Raw genomic sequence first — 26,942 nt, forward strand, 5'->3', positions numbered from 1 at the left:
CTGTCTACATTAAAAACCAGAAAAATCTTTCTCAAAAGATACGTAAAGCTGAAGATAAACTGCATTAGACAAATTTATCTAAACTTCATGTAAGGTTACACACTCATGGAGTTACTTCTAGTGAAAATGGATATTAGACACACCCCGATTTCCATTAGACTAGCCCTGATTTCCTTTAGACTATGAATTTGAAGATTAGGAATTATTTTCACAAGTGACTGGAATCTGCCAAGTAAATCACTGGAAGCTTGAAAATTCTAAGCTATTACCTCACAAGACAGTTTGCAATTCTCAGTGGCAGAATGAAGTGGGATGAGGCTCTTTTTACAGTAATTATAGAATATAAACAGCAGCACCCTTAGTGTTTTGATTGGGGACCCCACAAAATAAAATTTATTTCAAGTTAAAAGCTTTCGGATTTCTGGGCTAAAGAAAATGACGTTTTTCTCCCAAAGTGAACTTACTGGTTTTATTGATTCTCTTCTATTTTGATTTTACATGCTGGCATAAGGGAAATACATTTCTTTAATATATAACAGTGTTGTTTTTCCTACCACAGAAGTTTTCCGTTTTATTTTACCTTAAATGCATGGCAAATTTACTTTCAACAGGTTTGTTCTACTTTTAACTTATCATATCTATTCTACTACAGCTTTGGGTTGTTTTTGGTACATAAAAATATATTTTTGTCTAATTTTCCTTAAATAGATCTATATTTAGGTAAGATCTAAGTGTCCATCCTGCCAATGTACTCATCAAAATTAAGTGGAATGATAAAGGTCTTCTGATAAATGATTCAAATGGAATCTAGTAAATTGAGAGGGGTGAAAATGACTTTTAATAAGCCAAATTATTTATTGAGGGTACATATGTGTCTCCCAGGTTTCTCTGATTATGAGATACTGCTCTGCTACTAAATAATACTGATAGTGTTGCTAGTTAAATTCCACAGTTTAAGTGTAAAATTATAAAATGGGGATACTTAAGAGTATTATGGTGTGTTGCAGTATATCAAAAATAATATTAAATCCACATATATAAAATAAGTATTAACACTTTTATCTCTAGTGACTTTTCCCCATAAGAACAGCCGCTTCTGAATTGTAACCTGCCTTTTATTTGCCATCCCACCATGTCTTCATTAATTTATGATTCACCTTTTCTGATCTTTCATGTTTTAAATTCTCTGATCAATAGAATTGACTCTTCTAATTCTGTATTTTAAGCTAGAGATTATTCCAGCCATATAAATTCCTACTGGGGATAGATTTACAACAGTATAAGCTTTAAGAATCTTTATATTTAATTTGTTCAAAAAACACGTATTTTGTGATAGTAATAACATAAACTAAAAGGGTCTTTTGTCTCATTTGTCAAATAACACTTATTATCTAGCAACTGAAGAGTATAATCTTTGTGGGAAATTGCTGAGTCTCTAAGTGGTGTTTTATGTTTGCTTCTGGCTTAGATTTCAGAAACCACTTGCTTTTCTGTTTTTAGATAAATGACATGTGCAACAACTGTGATGATGACAATGCTAACCTTTTATTACTCAGATTGGATTTTTCCATTTCGTTCTCTTTGACCCTCACTCAAGTTATCAAAGGCTCAGAAAAAAAGAAAAAAAAAGGTGGCTGTTAGTAATAGTCAACATAAATGTAAACCCAGCTATATCTTCACTGACTCCTATCTGCCAACTTAGAAACATGCAAATGTATCAATTATTTAGTTTCTATTTAGTTTTGCTCCAAAAAAAGCATGTTTTTTAAAAATGTGATTTAATTGGAGTATTTAAAACACCATAATTATTTATAATTTTAACATAGTGGTATTTTGTGTTTCCTCTACAGAATTTTACCTTTTTTTATCTTATGATTTTGAAACTAAAACCAATTCCAAGATTTTAGAATTGTCAGTAGCAAAGCTTTACACCAGTGTCTGTTACATGCTATTGTTCTTATTATAGGAATAGAAGATCAGAGTTAAGGTAATTAATGCAGCAGTCAGGTTCAGGGTTCATTAAAGCCAAGTTCTTCAGTCAGTTCTTGACTACTCAACTTGTTTGTACTCTGTATCTCATCCATGGCCAATTTCTCCTTCCCTACTCTTGGTACACCCAGGAAGAAACACCCTTCTGAATTAGCACCTGTCCTCCCTCACATCATTTTATGCTGAAAGAAGTCAAACTAGTTTTAACATTAGTCTAAAAAAGTCTTCATTGTAATATGAACATTGTAAAATCAAATAAAAGTCATTTGGGAATTAAACACAGTAGAATCATTTGAGAGACCCCTCTCCTCACCGACCCAGCTCTTAGGGTGTATTACATATCATAGTCTGTGGAAATGCTGCCCCAGGAGAATTTCAATCTACAGCTTACACAACCATACCCAGAAGCCTTGATTAGTCTCCATTAGCTTAATTGGTCTGCTATTGATCCATCATCACATCCATCTTGTGATTCCTCACACTTGAAAACAGAGATAATTTTTTAAATCATTATAAACTACAAAGACCACTATTTAGAGGTCTTTATTTTCATTCTTTACATTCTAGCTTGAACACAACTGACCTTTATTCAATATTAGAATTGAACATAAAGTTTGATGCAAACATAATTTAGTAATATGAAAAAATAGAGCAACACAAAAATTCATCCTGTACTAAAATAATGATCTTAATGAAGATGATACAGATAACAGTTGTTGAGTACTTTCTATGTGCCAAGTTCTATAATAAGTATTTGATATGTATTTTCTCATTTAATTTTCACAATAACCCTGAGAGGTAAGGTACTTTTATGCTTATTTTTACATCTAGAGACACCAAGAGAGAAGACTATGCTTAAACTCATGTAAGCAGTAAATACAAGAATAACATTTGAATCCAGATCTGTGTGACAATACATCTGGACTCAAAATCTTAACCTATATAACCTACATGTATTTTTAGATGGACTGGTTAACAGCAATATCAATCATCATCATCACCCTCATCTGGAGATATCTCCAACACACCATAATTGGAGTAAAATAAACAAACATTAACTCCACTCTTTCTATCGAACTTCACATGTTCTCCCCAAAATTCACCTATTTCTTTAATGGGGCAGGTTTGCTCTTTTGCCTTCTGTATATGGCTTAATCAGTCTTGCTTTTGCTTGCACCATTCTCTTTACCAGGAACACCCACATCTTTCTTCTTCCATCAATTCATTTATTGTTTATCCATCTATGAACTCAACCAGCACACATTAGCTGCTAAGGACTAGATTCAAAATTTACCTCTCAAAGTCTACCCATCCTTCAAATTCTAACTCAAGTTATTCCACCTAGAACGATTTCATTCCTTTCATCTCCTATTGCACCCTTTAGTCAAACCAAACACTTCAGGGACTACAACTGTTTCAAGCATTTTACTTTTATTTCCCTTGCTAAATATCCTGGGAACATATTATATGTTACATATTTTGTATACCCCCAGAAAATTGCATAGCATTAGGCACATAGAAAACATTTAATAAATTTTGATTTACCAAGGTTAGGAATAGTTCTACATGCTTGAAAATGTTAGATGACATGTCTAGACTACACACTAGGAATTTGCCAGGGCTGAGTTGTTGCACGTTTTCATAAAGTCAACTCTACCAGAAACTCATTCCTCTTCAAAAATGTTTTAGTTGAGCTCTGAATACCATTCTGACATTGAGGAAGGTTAATTAAGAATGATTCTCTGCCTCTTACTTTTGACCTTCGATTTGTGTGATTACACCCTCCTAAGTTTCTCTGACATTTTTCTCTGTCTGTTTTTCTTTCTTGTACCAAACCTCTTCTTTCTGCTGTCTCTTCTCCATCTAACTTCATTTCTAAATAGTGGACATAAGTATATGGTTTTTGTTTTCAGAGTATTGTTCAGAAGCACCTAATACCCAATTAATCCATTTGACTTCATGGCAACTTGTTTTAAATCTTTTCAATTGTTAGAAAAGAATATTGTAAAATTTGATTAAATGTAATTTATAGTTTGACATTCAATTGCTTATATCTAATCACTTTTTTGTTATAAAGTTAATTTGGACTTTGTACTTAGTTATTCCAAAATTCAATTCTATCAACCTGTTTGTTTTTCCTTTTCTTTCTTTTCTTTCTTTTCTTTTTTTTTTTACATCTTTATTGGAGTATAATTGCTTTACAATAGTGTGTTAGTTTCTGCTTTATAACAAAGTGCATCAGTTATATATATACATATATCCCCATATCTCTTCCCTCTTGCGTCTCCCTCCCTCCCACCCTCCCTATCCCACCCCTCTAGGTGGTCACAAAAAACCGAGCTGATCTCCCTGTGCTATGCGGCTGCTTCCCACTAGCTATCTGTTTTACATTTCATAGTGTATATATTTCCATGCCACTCTCTCACTTTGTCCCAGCTTACCCTTCCTCCTCCCCATATCCTCAAGTCCATTGTCTAGTAGGTCTGTGTCTTTATTGCCATCTTGCCCCTAAGTTCTTCATGACCATTTTTTTTTTACCTTCTCAGATTCCATATATATGTGTTAGTGTACAATATTTGTTTTTCTCTTTCTGACTTATTTCACTCTGTATGACAGACTCTGGGTCCATCCACCTCACTACAAATAACTCAATTTCGTTTCTTTCTATGGCTGAGTAATATTCCATTGTATATATGTGCCACATCTTCTTTATCCATTCATCTGTCGATGGAAACGTAGGTTGCTTCCATGTCCTGGCTACTGTAAATACAGCTGCAATGAACATTGTGGTACATGACATGACTCTTTTTGAATTATGGTTTTCTCAGGGTATATGCCCAATAGTGGGATTGCTGTGTCGTATGGTAGTTCTATTTTTAGTTTTTTAAGGAACCTCCATACTGTTCTCCATAGTGGCTGTATCAATTTACATTCCCACCAACAGTGCAAGAGGGTTCCCTTTTCTCCACACCCTCTCCAGCATTTATTGTTTGTAGATTTTTTGATGCTGGCCATTCTGACCTGTGTGAGGTGATACTTCATTGTGGTTTTGATTTGAATTTCTCTAATAATTTGTGATGTTGAGCATCTTTTCATGGGCTTTTTGGCCATCTGTATGTCTTCTTTGGAGAAATATTTATTTAGATCTTCTGCCCATTTTTGATTGGGTTATTTGTTTTTTTGATATTGAACTGCATGAGCTATTTTTGTATTTTGGAGATTAATCCCTTGTTGGTTGCTTTGTTTGCAAATATTTTCTCCCATTCTGAGGGTTGTCTTTTCATTTTGTTTATGGTTTCCTTTGCTGTGCAAAAGCTTTTAAATTTAATTAGATCTCATTTGTATATTTTTGTTTTTATTTCCATTACTCTAGGAGGTGGATCAAAAAAGATATTGCTGTGAATTATGTCAAAGAGTGTCCTGCCTATGTTTCCTCTGAGAGTTTTATAGTGTCCGGCCTTACATTTAGGTCTTTAATCCATTTTGAGTTTATTTTTGTGTATGGTGTTAGGGATTGCTCTAATTTCATTCTTTTACTTGGAGCTGTCCAGTTTTCCCAGCACCACTTATTGAACAGACTGTCTTTTCTCCATTGTATATTCTTGCCTCCTTTGTCATAGATGAGGTGACCATAGGTGCATGGGCTTATCTCTGGGCTTTCTATCCTGTTTTTGTGCCAGTACCATACTGTTTTGATTACTGTAGCTTTGTAGTATAGTCTGAAGTCAGGGAGCCTGATTCCTTCAGCTCTGTTTTTCTTTCTCAGGATTGCTTTAGCCATTCAGGGTCTTTTGTGCTTCCATAGAAATTGTAAAATGTTTTGTTCTAATTCTGTGAAAAATGCCATTGGTAATTTGATAGGGATTGCATTAAATCTGTAGATTGCTTTGAGTACTGTAGTCATTTTCACAATATTGATTCTTCCAATCCAAGAACATGGTATATCTCTCCATTTGTTTGTGTCATCTTTGATTTCTTTCATCAGTATCTTATAGTTTTCTGAGTACAGGTCTTTTGCCTCCTTAGGTAGGTTAATTACTAGGTATTTTATTCTTTTTGATGTGATGGTAAATGGGATTGTTTCCTTGATTTCTCTTTCTGATCTTTTGTTCTTAGTGTATAGGAATGCAAGACATTTCTGTGTATTAATTTCATATCCTGCAATTTTACCAAATGCATTGATGAGCTCTAGTAGTTTTCTGGTAGCATCTTCAGGATTCTCTATGTATAGCATCATGTCATCTGCAAACAGTGACAGTCTTACTTCTTCTCTTCTAATTTGGATTCATTTTATTTCTTTTTCTTCTCTGATTGTCATGGCCAGGAGTTCCAAAACTATGTTGAAAAGTAGTGGCGAGAGTGGACATCCTTGTCTTATTCCTGATCTTAGAGGAAATGCTTTCAGTTTTTCACCATTGAGAATGATGTTTGCTGTGGGTTTGTCATATATGGCCTTTATTATGTTGAGGTATGTTCCCTCTATGCCCACTATCTCGAGAGTTTTTATCATAAATTGGTGTTGAATTTTGTCAAAAGCTTTTTCTGCATCCATTGAGTTGATCATATGGTTTTTATTCTTCAATTTGTTAATATGGTGTATCACATTGATTGATTTGCATATGTTGAAGAATCCTTGCATCCCTGGGATAAATCCCACTTGATCATGGTGTATGATCCTTTTCATGTGTTGTTGGATTCTGTTTGCTAGTATTTTGTTGAGCATTTTTGTGTCTATGTTCATCAGTGATCTTGGTCTGTAATTTTCTTTTTTTGTGATACCTCTGTCTGATTTTGGTTTCAGGGTGATGGCAGCCTCATAGAGTGAGCTTAGGAGTGTTCCTTCCTGTGCAATTTTTTTAAGAGTCTGAGAAGGATAGGTGTTAGCTCTTCTCTAAATGTTTGATAGAATTTGTCTGTGAAGCCATCTAGCCCTGGGCTTTTGTTTGTTGGAAGATTTTTAATCACAGTTTCAATTTCAGTGCTTGTAACTGGTCTGTTCATATTTTCTATTTCTTCCTGGTTCAGTCTTGGAAGATTGTACCTTTCTAAGCATTTGTCCATTTCTTCCAGGTTGTCCATTTTATTGGCATAGAGTTTCTTGTAGTAATCTCTCATGATCCTTTGTATTCCTGTGGTGTCAGTTGTAACTTCTCCTTTTTCATTTCTAATTTTATTGATTTGAGTCTTCTCCCTCTTTTTCTTGATGAGTCTAGCTCAAGGTTTATCAATTTTGTTTATCTTCTCAAAGAACCAGCTTTTAGTTTTATGGATCTTTGCTTTTGTTTTCTTCGTTTCTATTTCTTTTAGTTATGCTCTGGTCTTTATGATTTCTTTCCTTCTACTAACTGGGTTTTGTTTGTTTTTCTTTCTCTAGGTGCTTTAGGTATAAATTTAGGTTGTTTATTGAGATTTTTCTTGTTTCTTGAGGTAAGATTGTATTGCTATAAACTTCCCTTTTAGAACTGCCTTTGTTGCATTCCATAGGTTTTAGGTCATCATGTTTTCATTGTCATTTGTTTCTAGGTATTTTTTATTTCCTCTTTGATTTCTTCAGTGATCCATTGGTTATTTAGTAACATACTGTTTAGCTTCCATGAGTTTGTGTTTTTTATAGTTTCTTTCCTGTAATTGATTTGGGTTTTTTTTAATATTTATGTATTTTCCTCAGTTATTTTTTGGCTGCGTTGGTTCTTAGTTGTGGCACACAGGATCTTCGTTGAGACATGTGGGATCTTTCGTTGCAGCGTGCAGTCGTTTCGTAGCGGCGCTCAGGTTTCTCTCTAGTCATGGTGCACACAGGCTTTTCTGTAGTTGTGGCACGCAGGCTCCACAGCACATGGGTCCTGTAATGGCGGCATGTGGGCTCTCTCACTGAGGTGCGTGAGTTCAGTAGTTGTGGCAGGTGGGCTCAGTTGCCCTGTGGCATGTGAGATCTTAGCTCCCCGACCAGGGGTCGAACCTGCATTCCCACACTGGAAGGTGGATCCTCTACCACTGTACCACCAGGGAAATCCCTCCTGTAATTGATTTCTGATATCATAACGTTGTGGTCAGAAAAGATGCTTTATGCTACATTTTAAAACTAACTTGCTTGGAGAACTATATAACTTATTACAGTTTTACTGTGGCACATGCTTTTAGCATTATATCAGTGTGTGAACAAGAAAATAAACTAGACATCCACAGGTTCCTTTCAGATTTTGCATTCCATAATTTTAAATGAAGATAACTGTTTTTTTACTTTTACAACTACAACCTTAACAAAGGAATGGATTTTAATTTTATCATTCACATTTTAGTGAAAGATGGCTGAATTTAAACGAAGCATATGGCCCAATAAATGTGTTAGTACCTCACAAATGCAACCACAACCGTGATGGATTAAAAACAAACATAATCAAAATAGGACTAGAGTGTAGTTAAAAGTGTCAGGTGCCCAAGCTTGAAGTTCACAACTCTAGTTAGAGCTGATAGGCAGAGACTAAGAGCAGAAGCTGTCAGCACCAGGACTGGAGCCCTATGTGTCACCAGTCAGGGAGATTGGCTTGAGGGTGGCCTCAGGTTGAGAGAAGAGCTGGGTGAACACACTGAATGAGTCGAGGTCAGAACAAGAGATGTGCCAGCTACAGAAGCCAACCCTCCAGAATCTTTTTGGAAGCTAAATTTTTTCAGATTTGTCTTCCTAAGTTTGAGGAAATAGGTTTCAATATTCCTGCTGTTTTTTTCTCCCTTTTTACTAACTTTCAGATGAAACCATCACCTGTCCCCTTGGCACCTGTTCTTTTCACTGCACCAGATTGTTTTGTTGGTTACAATTAAAAACTTGAATTTCTCATTGTGTACAATGAGACTTCTAACCTTTGTCCACCTGGTTAAATTATCTTTTCATCACTTAATTTTTTATATTAAGATTCTGTCTTAAAAAATAGAGCATATATCCTTGGGTTATTCTAACGAAACTTTGGTTCATGCTAAGGAAAATGTCCTCTTTTTCCCCATCTGAGTTTAACTGCTCCACAACTATTTGATTCTTCCTCATTCCTCTTTCAATCACAGACAGAGTTCCTATTTAGTTTTTACATTCAGGATTCCATTTCCCATGATATAAAAAGAAACTTTCATGAGGAATTATATAAGTCTGCTTCTAGACCATATTCCTGGATGGCCTAAGGAAAAACAAATTCTCTTAAAAGATGTCATGAAAACTAAGATATACTTTTACAGAATGACCTTGAAATTTTTTTTGAGACTTGTATGTTTGCTGTCATGCACAGCTTTTGTATAACTTTGTTCATTCTTAACATTTAGTAGGAAAGATCTTTATTATTTCAATTGGAATATTAATGCAGATTCTGAAGCCTAGTGCGTTCATTTTGGGTAATGAATAAAATATTACAAGGTCAATTTGTTACTCTTCAGAGACATATATATATGTCTCTGAACAGACTGTCATGTGCTTTAAAGCTGGTAAAATCATTTATAATCAACACTGTGGAAAGTTGGACAAAAGTTGGGCTAATTACAATATCTTCAGAAGCCCCTAAAAATATTTAGAAACCAACTGCCATGGGAAGATTGTTTTTATTCACTCCCTTAAGATCAGAATATTATGATTAATTGTACTGTACTAGATGCCAAAGTCATGTGGAGCTTTATATACCTCAGTCAACAAGAAGTTCTTTTATCTTTGATAAGGAATGATTTAAATTTTATCAAACATTGTGTGCTACAAGGACTATATACGGCCTAGAATATTACTCTGAGCATGTTCAGCTAATAGATTTTATTGTTTAAGCTGGATTTTTTTCATTTAGAGAAGTGGCAGTCATGGCAAGTGTCAAGATAATTTTTTAATCCAATCTCCTCACCCAAAAAGCAAACAAATAAAACTTTCCCCTGATTATCTGGTTATTTCTTAATTTTACATTTCACCTGTAAGGATTGAGTTTATGGTAATGAAATAAATAAAATATTGTATTCTAATCATTTTATGATTTATTTCCCCTCCCAGTAAAAATGGGATATTTTTGGAGGTGTGAATTGTGTATCTTTTAAACTTTTAACTATTTACCTTAATTACTAATAGAGTATTTAGCACATAGTAGGCCTGCACAAATATTTGATAAATTAATGAATAAAGTCAAACTCTAGCCCCAGGTAAAGAAACTTATTAAAGAATTAAATATTTCTTCCTCTGATTCTTATCATCTCTGTTAGCTTGTAAATCATAGAGATGTTTTTAATAATAAAATCATACTGCCACACTCTGATCAGAAAGTTTATATTCCAGTTCTTTTTCTGTCAGAGCAGAACGTCCAAAGGCACACAGTTCAGAAGAATTAAGTTAAATAATTATTGGCTCATTATTGATGATTCCCGCATCAAATCAGTATGGTCACCGTGCTTGCTTAAGTGTGAATGACGAAAGGAATATCTAACATATGCAGATTACATTTATTGAGCACTTACTATGTGGTAGATGTAATAATGTGTTTTGCTTACATTTTCTAATTTAACCTTCCCAGCAAATTGATAGTATAGATATTACTATCCATATTTTGCAGGATAGAATATTGAAATTTAGAGTAAAGTGCCCAATGTCACACAGCTAATAAATAATAGAACTATGATTTGTTCTTAGACTGACTTCAAAAGTCATTCTCTGTCCACTGTACCACACAACAAAGTATTAAAGTGATTAGATGTCAGAGTGCCATCATACTTTTAAGCCATCATTGATTTCACCAGTTATTAATATATCATTAGATATAACACATTTTTCCAAAAGAAATATGATTGCAAGTGTAAGGAATTCTAGTAAGACACAATTGTTTTTTAGTGTAAATATGTCAAAAGATCCTTTCATTCCTGAGAAAACAATTACTTTCTACATATCCTGATTATACAAAATATCAGTTTTACATAATATTTACGAAAGTGCCCAAATCAAATTGGGCTTTTTTTTTTTTTTTTTTTTTTTTTTTTTTTTTTTTGCGGTACGCGGGCCTCTCCCCGTTGTGGCCTCTCTCGTTGCAGAGCACAGTCTCCGGACGCGTAGGCTTAGCAGCCATGGCTCACGGGCCCAGCCGCTCCGCGGCATGTGGGATCCTCCCAGACCCGGGCACGAACCCATGTCCCCTGCATCGGCAGGCAGACTCTCAACCACTGCGCCACCAGGGAAACCCCAAATTTGGCTATTTTTTAAATTTGGAAGCCATTTCCTTCAAGACATTTTTAGACTTGTGTGTTTGTTTGCACAAATGTCATAAAGCTTAAGGTATATATAACATAAAAATAATTCCATTATGTTTCAACCTCAGTATGTGACACACACACACCCCTACATACTTGCCCACAGACTCTTTATTAAGAGACTGATTTTGAACTCATAGTGTCTAGGCTTGTGAATAGTATAGCGGAAATTTTCACATAATTCCTGAAATCTTTGTAAAACATTCCTGTTATTCAACTAGTAAAAACTTCCTTGATGTGATTTTAAGAGTATTATGGATTTTTTAAAATGTATTCTTGATCTACCTTGTGAAATACAGAGGTCAGGCTAACTGAAAACAAAAAATGACCATATCAACAATGCTTTTAATACCAAAGCGTACAAATACCAAGCATATAAATACCAACCATCAATATCAAAGCATACAAATATCAACCAAATATCAATCTCCCTAGTAAAGTTAAGTGATTTTTTACATTAGCATTTAATTGAGTCCACAAAGGGGAAAATATAATTTAAATAGAAAATAATATGAAAAAGAATATATATATTCTGTTATATAGATTATATATATATTCTTTGATTTCCACTGGAATCTTGAAAGTAAAATTTTCTTTAATATTTTTATAGTGAGCCTGATGCAGAAGCTCATTTTCTTTTTTTTTAATTGAAGTATAGTTGATTTACAATGTCGTTTTAGTTCCTGGTGTACAGAAAAGTAATTTAAAGGGACATTCCAAACGTAGAGCAAATGGACTAATCATTTCAATTTTATTAAGAACAAAAGCATAAATCATTTGAATAATCACTTGAAGTTCATGGTAATGAAATGTGACCTATGTTAATGCAACCAAGCTCTGTCTCTTTCTCTGCATGCTTTTGTACAAATAGAGCTGTCACTGGAGTTACTTCGCTTTCTCAACGAACACCAATATGTTCCACTACTTTAGACCCCATGCCTCCTTCAGAGATTATAAGCAAACACTAGCAATTCCGGAGGAAAAAGAGCGGGCTTCTATGCTTTCTCAGTAATTCTCCCTTCTAAGTGTAGTGGAACTGATTTCAGAAAGACAAACATAAATTCCCTTACTCGGTTTCCTTTTTCTTTTTAAAGATGGAAAATAAACCACTTTAAAATTTCACTGTCTTATACTGTATTATAATCCTTGATGTAATTAAGAATATCTTTTGAACTGGTAAAAGATACCAGAAATGTTCAAAGGAAGCAAAGCTTATGGTTTTTAAAAGAAATAGTTGCCTTCATTTTTATTCAGGAGTTATTTATTGTAAAAATTTCATAATTATTGCTGTGAATCTTAAAGTAATTTCAAAAAAGTTCTACTTAAAAAGCTCTTTATTGTAAATGTTATATTGTTCCAGTTACACTTTTAATACTGTGTCATTGAAAAAAATATAGATGGCCCAAATATAATAGCTAAGATATGTAAGGTATTAGCTGTCAATTTGGTATGTGTGAAAATGCAGATTTATTAAGATTAATACATATTATTGAAAATTACATCCTTTTTTGTCTTCAGATCCAAGAAGTTAGCAGAAATAATGAGGAAGAAAATGACTATGAAGAGGATATTACCTCATTTTCTACATGTTCTCCTAGTAAGTGTTCCTATATGTTATGTACATAAACAACATTTGTATTAAGGTATATGTTACTGATAAAGTAAAACTGAAGATAGCATAGAAAAGCATGGAGAGCATGGAAAGATGTTTAATTAACTGAATGACTTTTAGTGTATCATCTGGTAGAGATATTACTACATTATCTTGCTAATTTAAATATTTCTAATAAGTTCAGTGTTTAATAATCAAACCAGCAGTTTTTCCCACCCAAAGAGAATACACAAGTCAGGTTGATATAAACATTCTATTTGACAACTATATATTTTTTTTAAACAAAGTCACATTCTTATCAGACCTTGGTTTTCTCAGCTAGGAAGTGAGAACTTTGTATTAGGACTCTCTGCGCTCCCTGCTGGCTGTAATAGAATGTAATTCTATATTCTAGAAAACTAATTGAGAGTCTTCCTCCATGTACATCACGCTACCCATCATGCCTGTTTCCACTGGTATACAGCAGCTTGCTCACCATCTTCACCAGCAAGTCTGACAGGCATTTCCCACCCAACATTTCCAAATCTGAAAACCCTAATTCCCACCACTCCCAAATCTACTCTACCCGCTGACTTGCCCATCTCAGTAAACGAAGACTCCTTCCTTGTTCAATTCAGTCCAAAAACTTCAGTCACCCGTTTTTACTTTCTGTCCTACCCCGTATCCACTTTGTCAGATGATACTGTGGACTGTACCTTCGCTTTTCCTCACCCCTTCACTGTTAATTATCCTAGTCCGTGCTGTCATCTGCTCTCCCCTGGCTTATTGCAATAGCACAGTGGCTCTCAATGAAGCACTATTTTCTAACCCCAACCGAGGATATTTGTCAATGAATGGAGATTTTTTTTTTTGGTCATTATTTTGAGAAGGGAGTTTTGCTAGAAATACTGCGACATATCCTGCAATGCACAGGATGTGCCCCATGAAACACAGGATTATCTTGTCAAAAATGCCAGTAGTATGTCGTTAAGAAACCCGGCAATAGCTTCCTCCCAATTCGCCCCTAATATTCTGTGCTTCAAAAAGGAACTAACCACTCTTCTGCTCCAGATTCTCCAGTACCTTCCCATGGTACTTGTAATCCTTATCATCACCTATAAGGCCCTAGATAATCCTGATGGTCCCATCTCTGACCAGTCTCTCGCTTGTTCACAGCCACAGTGACATCTCACACATCAAGCAGGCTCTTGCCTCAGGTCATTTGCACTTTGAACAGTTCTCAGATGATGCTCCACTAAACGTTATTGACCACCAGTTTTTCAAATGATGGGCTGACCAGCAAAGCAAACAACATTAAACACAAGGCCTTAACTAGCATACTTTGGCAAAATCAGTAAACTCTTCAAACACTATTGCAGAACACAAAATTATGCTAAATATTAATGTAATAAATTGATGCACTGTTTTGAAGTTATACATTTTATTATCTTTTTAATGACATAATGATTTGTTATAATTTTAATGATAATGAAAGTGATGATAAAGGCCATCACTGATAATGACCATATCTTTATCATGCCACTTAATCCTCTGAAGTACTACCTATAGTAAGAAGACATTATTTCAGTTATTGGTACAGCACAACCTCATTTCTACAGACAGTTTGGACCTGGAACTGTCTCATATATGAAACTCTGTGTGACTGGACCCAAGCCTCTGACTCTTTCGCTGGAGTGAGGGTGAAGCATAGAACACCCTAAGTCAGCAGATTTCCATTGGTATCACCATTGCTATGAAGCTTGCTAAAACTCACTGACCAACCACATCTGACTCTCCAGGGCTGTCTTCCAGGTTTGGGCATATTTGACAAGGACCAAGGAGACTCTGTTGCTTGCTTAGACAGTGTTTATGTAAAATATAAACACTGAATACATAAACATAAGAGTGGCTACAAGTAATTGCCTGTACCGTGAATGTAATTCTAAGCTGATGATCGATTTTCCCAGACTGAAATAGCGAAGCCCCTTTGCAAGCATCAGCAATGATTTCTTCTCAGCCTCTCCATCATTTACTCCATCAACATTCTAGAGACTTCTGTGTTTCAGGCTGTGTTTGGGGTTACAGCCAGAAAGCTGAATGAGGTCTGGGCAGAGATCTGTGCAAGAATGAAAGTCCACCTGCTCTACCCAGGCTGGTAATTAAAGAATCTTGGTTTGCAGTTCTAATACTGGCAGCTAGACGTTTCTTCTTTCTCACATGAAAGAAAGAGAGAAATTAAAAATAAAATTCATGTAGAAATATGTAGTACTGTCATGGGCATGATTTTCCCACATGACTAACTTTTCTCTCATTGCTGAAAAATGTCTACAGTGTAGCTCTTCAATTAAAAAAAGATTCCTCTTTGTACTCTGCCATTTGTCTTCTTTAGCTACATTTTAGTTTAGCGACACTTTAAAACAACAATTATTTGCTTTTCTATTGCACTCATGACAGCAATTCACATTTTCCCTCCAATACAGAGATTCCAAAGTTCATTTTAAATTTGTATGATTACTTTATTTAGAACAGAATTTCTATAAAGAAAATATAAAGAAAAAAGTTTTAAGATTTAAAGTTACTGCATTGTAATATATTTTTTCTATTTTCTTCCTGAGTGGTTAGAGAGCATTTTACTGTGTACAGTATAAACACGAATAATGGAATCATGATTCCTTAGAATGGAGGAAATTTGACTGGATCATTTGGTTAAGTTTCAGGATAGAACAGATTTTTTGGTGAGAGAACTGAGCCTTAAAAATATTTACTTACTATTGGTGATTTGGATGCCTTCCCCATCAAAAAATATTAACATTTTTCTCAAGTAATATTTTCAAGAATTAAGATGTCATCTGGTGATAAATATGTTAAAATAATAACTAAATAAAAATCAGATTCTTTCTATTGCACTATTTACAGGCAAGTTAAGATTTTTGTTCCTTGCCTTTACCTTTTCCATAACTTACTTATTACTTATTAAGCTAGTTATATTGTTTTCTAATAAAAATATGGTAATGCAGTCATATATTGAATCTGATTAAATAACTCTAGAGAATCAGAATATTTTTATATACAGGTAGTATCAGAATATTATATATCATTATGTGTATGAGAGTGTCATAAACTGAGGTAGCAAGATATAATGGAGCTTTGTTTGGTAAATATTATAAAAGCCCAAGAATGACTGTTCACCAAAATTACGCATTTGTCAGCTTTCCCCTGTATCAGATCATAAAAGTTTAATTAGCATTACCCCCACTTCTGTACAAAGTTAGAAAATATGAAATGCCTCCAGATGGTGTGTTTACATGCAATCATACAATCTTCATCATAAGCAGCCATACGGAACCCAGTTGTCCGTCTTGAAAGCTGGCGGCCGTCCAGGCAGAGGGCAGAAAGAGCAGAGGTGAATGAAACGGCAGAGGAAGAAACAGAGCATGAATCAGGCACGGAGGCCGAGCACCACCCACCGGAGGGTGACAGTGGGAGTGAGAACCAGTATGATGACTTGTACACGTTCATTCCTGGAGACAACCCAGAAAATGATTCCCGAGGGCCCCTCGTGAGCAGCAGACCCCCTCTCCCTCCACCGCGACCTGTAACAGCTGCCTTCCAACTGGAAAAACCTCACTTCACATTACAAGGTAAGGTTAAGGTTAAAACAACAACTACAAAACTTTGACACGCTTACATAGCATATAGTGGCGAAGCCATACAAAGATCGACTTTTAAACCCCAGAGAAGCTTTCCTCCTGTTCTTTAACAACTAGGGCCTCAGAAATCAGGTAAGAGATGCCTCCCACTAACTCCTTCCTTTCTTCCTTCCTTCCTCCTTTCCTCTCTCCCTCTCTGCCCGCCCCCCACTTCACTATTCCTCGCTCCCATTCTTCCTCTCCCTCTCTCTTTTTCTTTCTTTGTTCTTCCAGGGAAAAAGTCTCATTACAAAACTTTCTGTAAGTAAAGAAATAAAACTTGGAAGGAGTCTGTAATTCTTCACATAAAACGAACCTCAAGCATCATGTGGTAAAGTAAGCAACGGCTTTGCTTTTAAAAAATACTCTCAGTTTTTCTGACAAAAGAGAAAGGCTAATGTGTTACAGATTTGAAAATGACCTTGGACACTTGATTCAGTTGGTAGCTGCAGGGGAAGCAAGTGGTAAAGGGTCTATCACATGCTGCATTGAGACCAAAGTCAAAAAAATCTGTCTTGCTCAAGTGGAAGAACAACCGTTAAATGGCTGTGACAGTATTTCTTCCCAGATGCAGGAACTAAGGTGTGTCATGGGGTGGGTGATGGGTGGGAGAGGAGGGCAGGGAACCCAGAGGAGCTTCCATATGAGGCTTATCTGCCTGGAATGTTCAACAGCCTGACAGACTTCCATGCTCACTTCTAGAGTCACCAATTACCACCCACTTTATTGATCACTATTTCATGTTTACTTTCCAAATTCATAAAATGGTCTTACAAAGAAAATTTAATAAGAAGGATGAAGGAAATATCTATTATTAAAATATCTATTATTAAAACCCCATTTGTTACTCTAGTTGTCAAGTCCTAAAAGGCTATATAAAGTCTATAAAGACGGTTTTAAAAGTGAATTTTGAAGCTATGAAATTTAGCATTTGTGTCCTTGAAGGCCTTATCTCTATAAAAGTTCAAGTTGATTAACGTGAAACTTTGCTAAGATTATGCACTATATTTAGAGATGGAAAGTACTGCTTAATGGAAAGGATGGGAAGCCTAATGGTACTTCTCTGATTCATTCACCCATTCAGCAAACATTTATTGATCACGTACTGTGCCAACCTCTTACAGACTGTTGAGATAGATCAAGGAAGTAGGGTTATCAATACTGGGAGCGAGGGAGAGATGTAGCTTAGTAGTCCGCTGACAACAAAATTCTAGTATATTTTTCTCACTTTTACAGATGTGGATAATTTTATATAATGATTAAAATTAATTATTAAGAAAGCAAAATTGTCTTATATCACATTAAAGCTCTTAAAGGAGCTAATATTAAATCATATTTTTTCTAATGTCAGTTTCCACATATGGTATGTTGGTTAGGAGGTCTAAAATTACTCCACAGAGAGTAATTTTCACCAGATATCTAGGACCAGAAGTATAATGTTGGCTAATACATCTTCTGAAAAGTACCAAATATAAAAAGCAAATTAATACAAAAACCCCTTCCTTTTATTTAAAACTGTATTTTTACATTTTCAATTCAGCATTACTTTTAATACATTTTTTTCATGGTGCTAATATTGGAAGTAAATGGAAAGTAAAATACCAATCTTTTTTCTTAAAATTCTTTGATTAAGTTCTTTGAAAGTAAGCCGGAAGCTACCACTTATTTTTTGCCAGAGACTTTGTTTGGGTTCTTTGACTTGAGCTAGTGATACCTTCAGGAATTGTTCTTTAAGAGTACCTTCCATGTGCTCTCAAGTAACTGAAAAAGAGGGGCCACCTCATCAGTGCCCTAAGCATCAAATTCCTTATGATGGATTTATGGACATAGTCATTGGAGAAAACAATAATATAGAACATTATAGAACACTTTTCAGTTTATAAAGAACATCCAGTCTCTTTTTATCTTCACAACAAACTTTCAAGGCAACAATCATTATAATGGTCTTTTGACTAAGACCCAAGACCCTAGGGCCCGTAATTAGAATGTGTCAAATAATTCCATGAACAGGTTTCCTGGGATTTTGAGATTCTTATCTTTCTTACACATTCTTTCCCAATTATTTCAAAAATTGGAATTACAGGAGTGATATATTTTTAATCGTTATTCATGAATGTACAACCTGAGTTGAGAAAACTCAGGTCCAACTCCAACATGAAAAGTACAATCTTATACATTGGGAAATGAAAAGTGAAATGTATTATTTCTAGTGCAAGCCCAACTTTAGAAAGAGTTGGGGAAGGAGGTGGGTGGAGGAACAAAGAGAGTTAACAGCTCAGGAAATCAGTTCATAAAAGTAAGATAGTTGACACATTCCACTAAAAATGAAACAATGTGCAAGTGTTTCCCACACACTTAATCTAGTTTCACCTGGGATGCTGTCAGTGAAACAAATCATGAAGTCAGAATCTCAAAACCGTATTATTCATAAGGGAAAAGGCAAGTCGTAGAGATTTTAAAGTTAGTGCTAGGCATGTTGGTGTTCATACTTCTTGCGTTAAACTAACTGAAACAAGCTAAGACTCTGTTGAGAGATGATCTTGGACTCTCCTCTGGTCTCTCCTCATAAGCCTACCCAAAACAATTGCTGACTCTTCTTATAATAATATCCTTTTATTCTGCTCTAACAGCTTGTCTTTCTCCCTATCTCCTAAGTTTTTCCACTAAAATATCCATTAAGTAAACTAAAGTTTTTGGTCAGATTCTCACCAAAGAGAAGGGAGACTAGTTCTCCTTTAGTTCACGGGCATGAATCTCAGAATAACATAGAAAATTAATGATTTTTCAGTCAATAACTGAAATCCTTTCCATTTTTATTGTTCTCAATAATACTTCAAGCAAAACACTTGTCAAAAGGGCACATTTAAAAAAATATTTCTCATTGGTCCGGCAGAGAGAGCCATCCAAATTCTCTTCAACTTATTTATTGACACAGTATACAATATCTTTGTCTTCTAAATAAACTGCTGCTAGAATATTTTAATACATTCCTATAAAAATATGTAAAGATTTTATTGAATATAAAAACCATGGAAGACTGTTCTTTTCATATGAATTAATCTTCAAGCCATTGATTTTCCATGCCATCTTTTATGTCATGAACCCTACTTTCAGTGTCCTTTATCAAAGAATGAGGTATAAGTTGGCTTATAGAAATCAAGAGAGCCAGAGTGAGACGTAGTGTAAGAAACCAAACAATGGTGGTTTTGGCTATTCCCCTCTGTCATTTTCAGAGAAATTGAATTTTAGGCAAAATACCCAGTTTAATCCCTATAAAAGGTAATATGACTTCAAATTTTAAAAAAAATCTGAGAGCATTATGCTTGAAAAACACAAGCTTTCAAAGCATTTGGAATTTGAGGCTTAGTTTTATAATTTGATTTCGATATTAAATCATTCATAAACTATGTGGAAAATATTTATATGCTTATTTATATATTTTCAAAGAAATCCAGGTCTTTAACAAACTTTTTCTGACAAATTAACAGTTACAAACTGCCGCAGGATCTGTTAGTAAATTACATGGTTCACTTTTCTCTTTTGGGAATTTATAGGATAATATATAAATTGTTTGGGGGTGTGGTTCAAGCAAGTGACAGATGGACACCAATAATGCTTAAGGTATGAGTAACCACCACTTAAATGTTTCATAAGCAGGGAAAACGTTGGAAGGCCAAATGGAAAGAAGTCAAAGTTGGTGTGATTCCAGTGCAAGGCATGAAACAGGAGGTGCACCCAGAGGAGAAGAAGAACAGAAAGAAGATGAGAAAGATCAGGAAGAGGAGGAAGACCCGTACACTTTTGCTGAGATTGATGACAAGGAATATGACACGATACTGGCCAAGAGGAGTACAAAGAAAAAACTTGGAAGTCGGTCATTCATTCTGAACAGACCTCCTGCTCCCACACCACGACCCACAAATATCCCTCCAAAAGAGGAAACTACACCTTATATAGCACAAGGTAATTTGTTTTGTTGCTTCTGTTACTGTGTGTGTGTTTTTTTGGGGGCGGCCTCTTTTTGGGTGGGATCTAAAGCCCCAAAGATGAAAAGCATCTTTTTGACTCATAGGTAGGCTGTATTGGACCATTTTTAAATTTAAAAACACGATGAATATAGAAAATCAGAACAATATGTAGGGCTCTGGTCTGTCATTGTGGATTAAGGAGGATAATTTTGACAAACCATCCAAAGCGCATGAAACCGTAGTATGTGTGGAGAAACACTGTTTGATGCTTCTTCCATGATTCTGGAAGAGGGAAGCTCAACACCTGTGAATAATGTGCAACACACGAAGAGAAGGTAGGTACGTTACTTTTTGCCCCTCATTCCATTTAAGATAACTTTAAAAACCTAAACAGTTTTGAGTACTAGATTCTTAGATGTGCAACCCCAGTTCCTCTGATAATTGCACTTCACCCCAATGATTAAGATTTACTTCATCCATGATAGAATTTCTACTTCATTTTAGACTTCAGTTCTCCTTTCTCATCTCAGTTAAATCTAAATAGAAAAATAGCAAATCCCTAGAGCTTTTTTATATCTGTAACCCCAGCAGGATATACTGACTTTGCTGTTCTTTCCTAACATTCTTGTACTCTCTGGTTTGGTGCACTCCATGAGTCCCTAGTGTCTAAGACACGAATTTGATTCATCAGTGTATCGCAGGCACATGCACTGAGTGTCTTTGGGGGTTAAGGTACCATCCTAGAGACTGAGAATGTGGAATAAAACAGTGTCTGCATCCTTGAGGAGTTCTAGGCAACAGCTATGCAAATAAATATACAGTACAATTTGACCCTTTATTAGAGATTTTTGAACAAAATGTTTGGAATGAAACAAATTTTGGGGTGACAACTAAAGCTGAGAGGCAATATATTATACATTCAAATAGCCTAAACCGGGTACCCAAACAGAGTATTTAAATATATACCACAAATCCACTCAAAAAGAACACAGTTACTTATCTGTGCTTAACATGTTCAAAGGAAACCATTCTATTGTTTAAGCGGTATGTGTTGAGAGGTTTGTATAAGAAAATGTAGCAGGTTTTTTACCAATGTACGAGATATCTACTTAACAGTGATCTACTGCTGATAATGTTCAAGACACTATTATAAAAAAGGAAACAACAACAAATTAATAAAGGTTTCAGCTAAAATGTCAGCTGGAACAATTATCTAGAGTATTAAGGGAGGGAATAAGCTGTAATTAAAACTTCTCAGATTGTCTACGATAGTGGCTCTAGGATATTACAGTCAGGCCTTCATATCCGTGGATTCCACATCTGAGGATTCAACCAACTGCACATAGAAAATATTCAATAAAAGAAAATTCCAGAAAGTACCACAAAGCAAATCTGCCTCCAGGGCAACTGCTTACATAACATTTATATTGTATTTACAACTATTTTTATAGCATTTACATTGCATTAAGTATTATACATAATCTAGAGTGACTTAAAGTATACGAGAGGATGTGCAGAGGTTATCGGCAAATACTATACCATTTTAGAAAAGAGACTTGAGCATCTGCAGATTTTGGTATGGGGGAGGGAGGTCCTGGAACCGTTTCCTTGCAGATGCCAAGGGACCACTGTACTAGCTCTTTGACAAGGTTACTAAATCCCAGTAAATAATTTTGAAGAGGGAAGTTAGATATATAACTCAATAAAAGAATTTAGTTATATTCTGGAAATTTTTGAAGAGGTACATCATCTTCTGTATCTCAATCTCTAGGGAGTTCTCAGGACCACAGTATAGACTCCCATGTTGTGTTTCTCTGCTTTTTCCTCTTTATCTTGTCATCCTTCTATCAACTGTCATATTCTTTTTTTTTTTTTTTTTTTGCGGTATGCGGGCCTCTCACTGTTGTGGCCTCTCCCGTTGCGGAGCACAGGCTCCGGACGTGCAGGCTCAGCGACCATGGCTCACGGGCCCAGCCGCTCCGCGGCATATGGGATCCTCCCAGACCGGGGCACGAACCCGTATCCCCTGCATCGGCAGGCGGACTCTCAACCACTGCGCCACCAGGGAGGCCCAAACTGTCATATTCTTATCTTCCATGAGTGCATTCTTGTTTTCCATTTGTTCTTGTTCTATATCATTCTTTTCTCTTTCTTTAGTGGTGGTGCAGGCAATGAAGTTCAATATCTTTGTCATGGCTTTTGTTTCATTTTGCTTTGATTTGAGCTTTTAAATTTCTGTGATTTTTATTTTTCTTTCGTTCTCATATTGTCTGTATTATCTTTGCTTGTTGTTTGTTTCATCTGGAATGCTTGATACCCCCATAAAATATCTGACTATTCTTAGCGATGCTTTCATGTTAAAGAATGTAGCACCAAAAATCTGAATGGAAACTCTACTTGCTAACTTGTGGACTGCACTGTAGGGTAATGAGGTAACCAGCTTTTTCATTGAATTAGCCCAAAGTGTTAGTTTAGATAGATCTATTCTCTACGTTTTTCAATATTTCTAGAATAAATTCCAACTAACTCTAGCCTACATTTTATATACCTGGTTGCCAGCACACTGATGTCAGAGTGTGGGAAAAACCTGGGAAATTTCACCGCTCAGAGTGCACTATTTAACTTGTTCTGCTCCCCCTGTTTTCAGTCCAGTGTATAATTCCTTCCACCCACTGTGCCTTGTGTGCTACAGTCAGAACTACTTCTATTCAGTTTCTCCAGGAACAAACCATCCATCATAGATGATTGCCTCATTTCATTAGAGAAGGAATTAGGGACAATGACTGCTTTAGACTGTCAACCAAGCCCCATATTAAATAAGAGAACTGAGATGGTTCTCCTCCTCATTCATTTATTTATTAATTACATAAAGATTGATTGAGTACCAAATGATAAAGTCTTGCTGTGTGTTAATTATGTAAATCCCCTACATAACAGTGGTACAATTTGTCATTTATACACACACATACACACACACACACAGGAACTTTAAAGAATCTTAGAAATCTTAAGTTTCTAAGAACTTTTAAAGGCTATTTATCTCATCCCAAGCCCCAACACCCTTCAACATTGACAAGAAATCTTCCATTCAATTACACATCTAATTTGTTCTCACAACATTTGGGTTATATGCAGACAGGAATCAGTGTTACATTCTGTGATTTTGTTTTTGTTTTTGTTTTGCACCTAAGTATATAAAAGCACGTATGGTTATTTTCTCCATATTTCAGATTAGTAGCAAAAACTGAACTGTAAATGAGGTCATCAAAGTCCCTTTCCATTATTTCTTCCTTTTCTCTTTCACTGGAATATACTTGCTTGCTTCTTCCTTTTATGCTATTGATTGTTGATCATTCTGTGCTCACATGAGGAAAACATTACCTCATCAGCCAATTCTTTTGTGATGTTCTTTGCATTTCACAGGGTAAATGTCTTTCATCACGGCTTCCTTTTTTTTTTCCTAGCTCAGGCAAATCTATTAAATAGAATATCCACCATTTCCCAGAAAGCCATCCATTCAATTAGAAGAACATTAATTTACCCCAATTCTTGCCAGAGCACAGAAATTGTAGCAGAATGCTGGCACATCCAGGGTGTGTTACAGTAGCCAGAAGAGAAGGATGTGGAGTAGGGGATGGAAAAAGAATGCAGGATGCATAATCCCAACTTACTATTTCAGAAACTCAAGAAAGTTATAGCAAAGTGACTAGGCAAATAAACCAGAGAGATACAGTAAAATAATGTTGGCTTTTGTGAGATAATGGGATATAGATAGATATACACACACATATATATATATACTGCATTACATATATATATATATATTCCAAACCTATATATATATATATATATATATATATATATATATATATATATATATATATATATATTGGTTTCTACCCTCAGTTCCTGACACAGAGCTCCTGAAACCCTTGTAATTTCCTGGGTGGTAGGCGTGTTTTTCTAATGAGGCGGCTCTGAGTGGACTCCTGGATGGCTCCTGGAGGGGGGTTAGTATGGGAAAGTCCAAGTAGTAATTAGAAGCTTGGAATCTTCAGCCCTAATCCTATTCTCTAGAGAAGGGCAAAGGACTAAAAATGGAGTTAATGATCAATCATGCCTATGTGAGGAAACCTCAATAAAACCCTGATATATTAGGGGTTTCCAGGAGCTTCCAGGTTGACAAACAGGTCCACATAGGAAGGGTGACACACCCAAGCTCCATGGGTACAGACTTACCTGTACTGGGGACTCCCAGACCTTGCCCTATACATCTCTTTATCTGGCTGTTCATCTGTATCCTTTATCATATTCTTTAAAATAAGTGTTTCCCTGAGTCCTATGAGCTGCTCTAGCAAATTAAACCTGAGGAGGGGGTTGTGAGAATCTCCAATTTGTAACCAAATCAGACAGAAATTGTGGGTAACCTGGGAATCCACCACTTGGGATTGGCATCTGAAGTAGAGAGGAAGCAGGCTTGTGGGACTGAGCTCTTAGTCTGTGGGACCTGACACTACCTCTGGGTAGATAGTCTCAGAATTGAATGAAATTGAATTCAATTGTAGGATATCCAAATAGTGTTGAAGGGCTGCTTGGTGGGGGAAAATCCGCTCATGTTTGATGACCAGAAGCGTCTGAAATGAAGTGTGACAGTAGAGGAGACACACGGGAAAGAAAGGCCCAGGAGGAAAAGTGGGTTTTCCCAATGCTGCTTTGCAAGGAGGATTCAGATTCACTGATATTACCTAAGTAAATAACTTCATATATCTGAGATGCAAATTCCTCATTGTAAGTTGGGAATAGAAATAACATCTACTTTAAGGATTGCTGTAATCTTTAAGGGAGATAAAATTAACAACTACTCAGCACAATACTTGGTATGTGATATACACTCAATAGATAATAATTAAAAGCAATTCTACTTTGTCTTTCCTCAGTTTCTGGCCAGACGGTGACTTTGATTAACTTTAAATTCTAGAAGAAGTGTGTGCTTCCTGGATTCTGGAGAGTTAGAAGTTAAGGAAACTATTACAGATGGAATTGGGGTCAGGATATCCTTTCCTCTAAAGGAACAAGTTGGCTTAGTCTACTCCTTATGATAATAATTATTAGGCAACTTTCATGATAATTTCTAATTCATGAAATAATCCTGCATAGCTGGCATTAATAGACTCATTTTAGAGATATGGAGGGAATTCCCTGGTGGTCCAGTGGTTAGGACTCCGTGCTTTCACTGCCGAGGGCCCTGGTTGGGGAGCAAAGATCCCACAAGCTGCACGGCGTGGCTGGAAAAAAAAAAAAAAAGAGGTACTTTTCCTAAAAAGCAAGGTATACAATAAATAAATAATTTTAAAATAGAGATATGGGGGCTTCCCTGGTCGCACAGTGTCATGAGAGTCCGCCTGCCGATGCAGGGGACACGGGTTCGTGCCCCGGTCTGGGAAGATCCCACATGCCACGGAGCAGCTGGGCCCGTGAGCCATGGCCGCTGAGCCTGCGTGTCCAGAGCCTGTGCTCCGCAACGGGAGAGGCCACAACAGTGAGAGCCCCGCGTACCTCAAAAAAAAAAAAAAATAGAGATACGGAAACTGATGTTTAGTGAGTTTCAGTGTCTTGCCCATGATGATAAAACTAGGAAGGGGAATATGTGTGATTTGGACCCGACCCAGCTCAATCTGGCTACCACATTTGTACACATGGTAGGACAAATCTTCTTTCTTGATGTATTTATTTCTGGGTCATTAGTTAATATTTATTTCTTCCTTCTAACCCATAAGATCCATAAAAGAAGAGACCAACCATTTGTTTTTGCCCTTCAAAACCTCATCTGTTTTTGTATCTTTGGTGCCAAGCTCAGTGCTGAATTCATAGCAGAAACCATGAATATTTGATGAATATTAATTGAATGAATACAAGGACGAATAAATGATACAAGTAACAAGAACTACATCAATGTGGGTAGAATAGGAGACTTCACTAACACTACAGAGGATGGTCAGAAGAATAAATCAACCTAGTAATTCCTAAATTTCCCTTTTTAAAAAAAAATTATTTATGTATTTATTTATTATTTTGGGCTGTGTTGGGTCTTCGTTTCTGTGTGAGGGCTTTCTCTAGTTGCGGCGAGTGGGGGCCACTCTTCATCGCGGTGCGCGGGCCTCTCACTGTTGCGGCCTCTCTTGTTGCGGAGCATAGGCTCCAGACGCGCAGGCTCAGTCGTTGTGGCTCACGGGTCTAGTTGCTCCGCGGCATGTGGGATCTTCCCAGACCAGGGCTCAAACCCGTGTCCCCTGCATTGGCAGGCAGATTCTCAATCACTGCGCCACCAGGGAAGCCCTCCCCTCTTTTAAACCATCTAAGTACTCCTAATGAAGAGGGGATCCTGTACCTAAGGGGACAAAGTTCTAGGATATTCACTTAGAGCAAGCATTCTGCTTTCACACAGCATAACAT

General features: G+C 36.1%; 1 protein-coding gene across 6 annotated transcripts in view; it reads left to right on the forward strand.

Moving 5' to 3' along the window:
• The window catches only part of BANK1 (B cell scaffold protein with ankyrin repeats 1), a 330,740-nt gene that overhangs the window by 257,676 nt on the left and 46,122 nt on the right, over positions 1-26,942 (forward strand). For 3 of the 6 annotated variants that reach the window (XM_060095040.1, XM_060094993.1, XM_060095029.1), the window contains exons 8-10: positions 12,760-12,838; positions 16,165-16,473; positions 20,176-20,484. In XM_060095040.1, coding sequence (XP_059951023.1) covers positions 12,760-12,838; positions 16,165-16,473; positions 20,176-20,484 — 697 coding nt within the window. The remainder of the gene's footprint in view (positions 1-12,759; positions 12,839-16,164; positions 16,474-20,175; positions 20,485-26,942) is intronic. The other 3 variants (XM_060095003.1, XM_060095011.1, XM_060095019.1) reach the window with 3 other exon arrangements.

Source organism: Mesoplodon densirostris, chromosome 1 (assembly GCF_025265405.1).
Source record: "Mesoplodon densirostris isolate mMesDen1 chromosome 1, mMesDen1 primary haplotype, whole genome shotgun sequence".
Lineage (NCBI taxonomy): Eukaryota > Metazoa > Chordata > Mammalia > Artiodactyla > Ziphiidae > Mesoplodon > Mesoplodon densirostris.